General features: G+C 32.2%; 2 protein-coding genes across 5 annotated transcripts in view; one reads left to right on the forward strand and one right to left on the reverse strand.

Annotated features, from left to right (window-relative positions):
- LOC102670698 (midasin) overlaps positions 1-7,638 on the forward strand; it is a 115,876-nt gene that overhangs the window by 8,875 nt on the left and 99,363 nt on the right. Inside the window, exon 7 of the mRNA XM_031513570.1 lies at positions 1-124. Coding sequence (XP_031369430.1) covers positions 1-124 — 124 coding nt within the window. The remainder of the gene's footprint in view (positions 125-7,638) is intronic.
- Positions 4,747-7,638, reverse strand: part of LOC102680688 — a 56,083-nt gene continuing 53,191 nt past the window's right edge. For 3 of the 4 annotated variants that reach the window (XM_006608667.2, XM_006608665.2, XM_031513831.1), the window contains 3 exons: positions 7,343-7,525; positions 6,296-6,598; positions 4,747-5,633 (listed from right to left, as the gene is read on the reverse strand). In XM_006608667.2, coding sequence (XP_006608730.1) covers positions 5,454-5,633; positions 6,296-6,598; positions 7,343-7,525 — 666 coding nt within the window. In that variant the 3' untranslated portion in view covers positions 4,747-5,453. Of the gene's footprint in view, positions 5,675-6,295; positions 6,599-7,342; positions 7,526-7,638 lie in introns of all 4 variants that reach the window. The other variant, XM_006608668.2, reaches the window with a different exon arrangement.

Consider the following 7,638-nt stretch of genomic DNA (forward strand, 5'->3'; position numbering starts at 1 on the left):
AGGATCTGGAACTGGGAAAAGTAGTCTCGTTCATCTTCTCGCAAACTTGACTGGACGGAAGCTCAAATCGCTTGTCGTAAATCCTGCAATGGACACTACGGAAATTTTGGGTGGCTTCGAGCAGGTAAGTTATTTTATAATAATAATCATTTTTTAACATTACACTTCGATGACATGATTTTTATTTCATGTTAAATATAAAAAATTCTGTAAATATTGCAATTATATTGGTGCAATATTGCAATATTTTATCTTGAGATTTAATTAGGGATTTTTAAAAATACGAGTATATTGCTTTTTTTTTGTGTAATTTAACATATTAATTATTTTTTAAAATTACTTAGATTACAAAGATTACAATTTGTCTGAATTTTTTAATTAGATTTTTTTTAACAATTATCTTTTTCTCGTTTATACATTGAATGATTATAATAACTGGACTAATCTTATTTTGAATAAAAATAAGACAAAATGAAAATGGTAAAATTTGCATGGTTTAATGAGTTTCTCCGCTGACACGATTTTTTTTAATGGATTTATCGATTCGTCTGTATAATGGAACTTTTTTCTTGAATGAAATATTTCTATTTTTACAAATTAGTTTTATGAAATATTTCTCTAATAAAGAAATATAATAAAAAAGTAAAATATTAAATATTAAAAGATATGCATATAATTTTTTAAATTTTATCAACTAAAACGCATAAAACTTTGTTCAATTTATAATTTTTTATTCTTTATATTTATTTCTTTATTTTATTTTATCTATACAATTTGTTCAATTTGTTTATTTCGTTCAAGTTATTAATTATATTTACTTTATTCGTTTCACTCATTTCATTTACACACTCTTTTTTCAAATTTCTTTTTTTTCTCTTCACATTTTATTTACATTATTCATTTATTTCGTTTATTTTCCATTTATCTTCGTTTATTACCATTTTATGGTATTGCATCGTTTTCTTTTTATTCTATAACTTAGTAAATATTATGTGCACGGAGGATAAATATTATGCAATTGTCCATATTTCAACGTTCCAAAGGGAATCCTTAGTATCATAAGTTGTTAGACGAGAGTAATATACTGTTTATTGCTGGAAAGAAGTCTCTCAGGATAGCACAGAGAGGTCGTTTGCTAGAATCGCTTATCTCGGTTCTGTTGACAAACCTGACACCGTACGCTACATAGTAGTAGAAGAGCTATAATTTGAATATACAAAATTGTAAAAATTATTTTCATTTATAAAGTTATGTTAGGATAATTATTTAAAATTGAATTATTTTCGAAATTATTAATTATATTTAGCTTATTCATATACTATATTATCATTATTTAAGTCTCGAGAGGTGTAGATAATTGTAGATCAGGATATCTTTTTCATAAAAACTAGGATAACATTTCTATCCAGAGATTCGAAAAAGTGCTTTAGTCTCATTTTGAGAAATTTTCCTACCATTTTGATTTAATCACGTTTTTCTTATTTATATATTTCGTGAATCTACGTACGGCAAAAATAATAGAACTTTAAAAAAAAAAAAAAAAAAAAAGAAAGGAAATAATCAAAAAAATATCCGTTGTCAAAGATAATCTATCTTTATTTACACACTCATATATAACATCGATTCCATAATTTATTATATAAACGCAAATAATGCTTGTTGTATAATCAATGCGATACAAATATTGCAATCAATTTTTTTCGGACGATCTTTTTTGTGTGTAATATCTATTAATCTGCCAGGCACCGTTTATCAATAAACCTAATTAAATTAATATCCTTAACTCTATCGTTTGGCGAACACTCATCGTTTTATTTTATTTTATTTTCATAATTTCGTAAGTTCGCTTCCCTTACAAAAGTCTTTCGAGAGAAATTGACATTGTTTCAGGGATTTTCCGGACTTAATTTTCTTTTTTTTTTCTTTCGAATTCCTCGTGTCTCGTAATAAATAGTTAAATATTCCAATTTTGGAAAGGAAATAATCATCGTTCTGATAATTGAATATCCAATTAATACGATTGAAACAATAATTGGATATACGAAGTAATTTCAGTTAATTCAGGTTTGATTTAACACAAATTACAGTTGTATATAATCGAAAAAATAACATTATAGTATTATAGCTTTGTTTATTAAAGCGCATAAATACATGCAGAAGAAAAGCCACACGTTTCTTCGTGAATAAGTTAAAAATAGAAAGAAAAATCGATTCAAATCAAATTTAAAAATTACGAATAATCCGTTTCGTGAAATTATAAACTGATATTTATTTTTAAATAAATACGTACATTTTTGTAATCGTATTATTTCAGGTATTACAACGAAATATATATATATATATACACATTATTTTTCGATAATGGAAAAATTATTTTTCTCCATTTGTCTTGAATAAATTCGTTCAATTTCAAACAATTTTCCGTTATTTTTTTTTTTTTTTTTTATTAAAATCACTTCGCATAGAAATCGATGAATTTGCAGAAAACATCGATATTCCATTGTAGACACTGTATATATTTGGGGATCTCGACTAATATTAGTAAACGTTCTAGCTATTATAGTTTGGATCCGCAGATCTATGAATCTTTGGATTCTCCGCGAGGCATGGTAATTATATGAATTCTGCTTACGATCCGTTTGCTTGCGAAACGTTCAGTATTGATGACGTTCAATTGTTCGAATCGCTTCTTGAATAATGCTCGTGTAGTACGTATTAGGGGATCGAAATAAGGATGAAAATATTGCTGATATCGAGTAATAAAATATCGATGATATCGAGTCATTGTAGAATTATATATTTATTTGTGATTTATACTCTCTCTCTCTCTCTCTCTCTCTCTCTCTCGCTCTCTCTCTCTCTCTCTCTCGCTCTCTCTCTCTCTCTCTCTCGCTCTCTCTCTCTCTCTCTCTCGCTCTCTCTCTCTCTCTCTCTCGCTCTCTCTCTCTCTCTCTCTCGCTCTCTCTCTCTCTCTCTCTCGCTCTCTCTCTCTCTCTCTCTCGCTCTCTCTCTCTCTCTCTCTCGCTCTCTCTCTCTCTCTCTCTCGCTCTCTCTCTCTCTCTCTCTCGCTCTCTCTCTCTCTCTCTCTCGCTCTCTCTCTCTCTCTCTCTCGCTCTCTCTCTCTCTCTCTCTCGCTCTCTCTCTCTCTCTCTCTCGCTCTCTCTCTCTCTCTCTCTCGCTCTCTCTCTCTCTCTCTCTCGCTCTCTCTCTCTCTCTCTCTCGCTCTCTCTCTCTCTCTCTCTCGCTCTCTCTCTCTCTCTCTCTCGCTCTCTCTCTCTCTCTCTCTCGCTCTCTCTCTCTCTCTCTCTCTGTCTGTCTGTGTGTGTGTGTGTGTGTGTGTGTGTGTGTGTGTGTGTGTGTGTGTGTGTTTCATAGAGAAAAATCGATTTTCGAGAAAAATATATTTGAAATATCATTTTAAAATAATGGATGATGATATTTGTTATTTGTTGAAATTAATAATATTTTTAAAGAAAAAAAAAATAGTATATCTCTCTCAACTATTTATTATAAATAGAAAAGTATGATTAGCAATGTTTAAAAATGGAAAAAAAAATTATCTATAAAATTTAATTATACGATATAATTGATTATAATGATATTTCTATAAAATGAAATACAAATACGCAAAATTTAAAAATACGATACGATTCTTGATTTCTCCATTTATTCTCATTTTGTTATCTTGTTAAATTATTTCTCTCCATAGAAATTGCTTGAATCTTACGATAAACGCTTACGAACGCTGTGAAATATATTTTATTTTATTATTTTTTTTTTTTTACGACAGAATTAAAACTTGTTCTGGGGAAAAAAAAAAATAGTTGTTTTCAAGCACAATTTAAAAAATTATTCGAGCATTATTAAAAACGTGTATTTTTTTTTTTTTTTTTCAAATAAATTAAATCAGAGAACGCACGTCCGGAAATCCCTAAAGTTTTACATAGAAAATATATATGTATATGTATACATATATTTAGTTGCGTATACACATATACAAGATGGTTATTGGATTTATGTTTTTTTTCTTTTTTTTTAAAAATATAATTTTTATCAAATCTAATTTGAAATAGTAATTTTATCATTCTTTAAAAATGATCGATAATATGGTAAGAATTAGTATTTTTAAAAAAAAGTTAAAATTATGAGTTAAAAAAGTTAAATTTATTAATCTAGTTGATTCGTTCATTTTCTAATTAATATCAATTTCTTGAATTTTTCTCACGTACATTTACATAATTTGTAAAATATATCACTTTTGTGATTATCGTTAATATCTTAGAATGCTAATTTTTAAATTTTATTGGCACACATTTTCGAACAATAATACATACAAATTCGTGTTCTTACATATATTATATATATTATTAACTCAAATAAAAATTGTATTACAACAATTTTACTTTCACTTTTCACTTGTCAAAAAAAAAATTTAAGCCCGTGGCACTTATTTCTCGCACACCCTGTATACGTGTACATGCATCTGCGCGTCTGTATATATCCGTATAATAAGTCCGTATAATAACATTAATAATAAATAATATATAATAATAGTAATAATAATCGAGACAAAAAACTCGATTCATTTTGAGTCCCCAGTTGAGTGGAAAGCTCATTCGAAGGTGCAGACTATCTAACGTATCCCCTAAATTAATCGCTTAATTAATCACTAGTTGGTGCAGCTAATGCCTTTTTCGATTCACAATTAAAGGAACTATACGTTTGTTGGTGATTTTTTTTTTTTATTTCCTGTATTTTCTACTTTAATAATGGCTACCTTCTTTTCTCTTGTTCCATCTCTCTCTCTCTCTCTCTTTCTTTTTTTTATAATTTTTTTTTTCAAATTGGCGTTACCTAAATAGAGTAGTCATCTAGAAAGCGAAATTTTACATGGAAATGTGCTTAATATCGACGAAAAATTATTTCTACGTATTTTTTATTCCTTTTTTTTTTTCTTTTCGTGGTTTGGCAATTTTTGAAGACTTTTGGACGGTCCCTCGCAGAACCTTTTTTTTTTTCTTTTTTTTTTTGGCAACGCTTTTATCTTTCTCTTTTTCGGAGGAGGAGAATCTTTGTCTCCGAAAAGATCTCTGTCTTACCGACTGAGAAGTGAACGTTCTGCGATTCTTTCCTCTTCGAAAGTTGTTCGAGCAAACTCTCAACTATTTCATTTGACACAAGTTTCTTTGCTTTCTTTCTTTCTTTCTTTCTTTTTTTTTTTTTGTTTGACAAAGTTTTTTGACAAACTTTGTCAGAAATTATAAATATCTTGGAAAACAAGATATAAGATTCGATATAAATGTTATAAATTTCTTATCTCGCATAAAATAATAAACGATACTAAAATATACCATTTATCGATAAGGAAGAGTATATTAAAATTAATTTATTAGAACGGTTCAATTGGTCGAACGAATATTTTCTATCGAGAACATTTTTTTTCTCCTAGGCGATCATTCGCTAGGCAAATCGCTGCTAGTCGGGCTGACGTTCACTTTCGAGTCGCTTAATTTCAGGGGTGGGGGTATTAATATGCTCGATCTTCTACTAACATCTTCTTGGTAAATGCTCGACGTGCTTTTCGATCTTGACACCAGAATCCATGGATCCGGTGGTACGATCATGGAGTCGTCCTGTACGGTTTTAATTCCGCGATTAATTACGATTAGTTAATCTTAAACAGAAAGTGTAGAGAAAGACACCTTGATTAATCACGAACATCATAGAGTTACGAGTTTCTTTGCATGCTATAGAACTGTAAGAATCATGCAATTATACGTGATCAATTATAATTCGATCAAGCTTGGAATTCTTCTTCTTATGGAAAAGGATAACGAATGGGAACAGAGACAGGATTTTTTTCAAGAGAAATAATTTCCTTAATAATTTCTGCCTACGTTACCTACATTCGGTACCATTGACAATTACCTTCTATAACGCTCTCTTCGTTATGCATGGTCGATAAAACATCAAACTTATGTTCAAACAAATTATCAATTCATAATTAACTCACAATTACTGTATTGTATTACTATTTCTGATTAAATAATTAAAAGCTAGCAAGATATCAGACATTCATGCTGAAAGGATGCAATTTCGACTGACAACTGATAAAATAATAAAATTAGCCTAAACAGCTAGATTAAACTTAAAAAGCCATTCCTCACGAGCCAATAATAAAACATTCCATATATTTCGCTTTCGATTTTTCAATTTGCAATTTGCAGTCGGAGATAAAAATAAAAATATAATTTGAAGGAAAGTTCGAGAGAATGAACGTTTGTTTCGCAAGTACCAGTAAGTGTTTGCCGGTGGGCGGCAAGGGCGGTTTGAGGAGGGCCACGTCCGTCAAATCGGGACACGCGTTAGGCTGAACCAGTGGGGGTTCGGGGGGCGAAGGGACCGCCTCGATCGGCTCTTGGTACCGTGGCGGTTGCACCGTACTCTCGACGGGGATGCTTGGACCCAGGATCCAGCTGGCGATCACCTCGCAGCAGCCGCAGAAGAATTCCGAAAGACCTTGACGCAGACCACGGTGCAGGCTGAGAAAGAGTACCGGGTTCACGAATGCGTGAATGTACGCGATATGTAGAGTCACCTGCAAATTTATTAAAATTCTTTCGTGACAAATGCTCGCCAATGCGTTTCCTATGATCTTTCTAATTTATTCTCTCGCAATTATATATTTGGTGTGAAAAAAGAAAAAAGAAGAAACGTGGAAAACGCTTTCGTACGGGAGAGGTGAGAGTTCGAATTCGAATTGCGCGCCAGAAAGTAAAGCGCATCCGGTTCGCGTGAATTCGACGTCGCACCGTTCGAGAAATTTCTGTTCGATCGGTTAAAAGGAAGTGGCGCGTATCTCGTGAAAAGAATGAAACAAAAAAATTTGTTAATAAAAATAATAAAAGTTTGCGATATTATTTAAATATATTCTCTTTCGAGAATTTCGCTTCGAAGATTTTATTACTTGCTGCGGATCATTGAATAATTGATTGTCTTGAGAAAGAGAGAGAGAGAGAGAGAGATAGAAAAATCAAAAGAAGAGTATCGAGCGAACGAATAAAGGAATTGGAGATCTCGTAAAATGTAAAGAGGACCAAACTGGTGATTTAAAATTTAAAATCTTTATAATCCGATATACATTAGAAGGCGAGGTGGCCTTAATTCACGCAGTGTTGAATTAACGAGATCCTGTAGGTAAGCTCTTTCGTATCTTAATTACCGACCGACGATAAAATGAGAATACATAAATAAGAAAGTTTTTTTTCTCTCTTTGCTCTCTCCATTCAACAAATCGACACACACCCGCTCGCGCAAATAGTATAGCAACGGATAAATTTACCTCGTAACCGGTTGGATTACCGATGATAGGATGATCCACCAGGGTGACGAAGAACAGTGGTCCCCAAAAGATTCCGTACGCGGCGGTGATCACCAGAAACATCTTCACTCTCTGCACGCCCTCCCTCTCCATTCTCTTTAAGTAATTCCTCATTTTTCGGTGCTCCTCCGCCGCCCCGCTTCTCTGAAGCAATACTTCCCTTTTAGGGGAACGAACGGAGCGAAATGTGGCGGTTGAGAGGGAGGGGAGGGGGGAAGAGAGGCTCGACGCTCCTCGTTTAGAGCCGGGATATCTTT

This window comes from Apis dorsata, unplaced genomic scaffold (assembly GCF_000469605.1).
Source record: "Apis dorsata unplaced genomic scaffold, Apis dorsata 1.3 scaffold_41, whole genome shotgun sequence".
Taxonomy (NCBI): domain Eukaryota; kingdom Metazoa; phylum Arthropoda; class Insecta; order Hymenoptera; family Apidae; genus Apis; species Apis dorsata.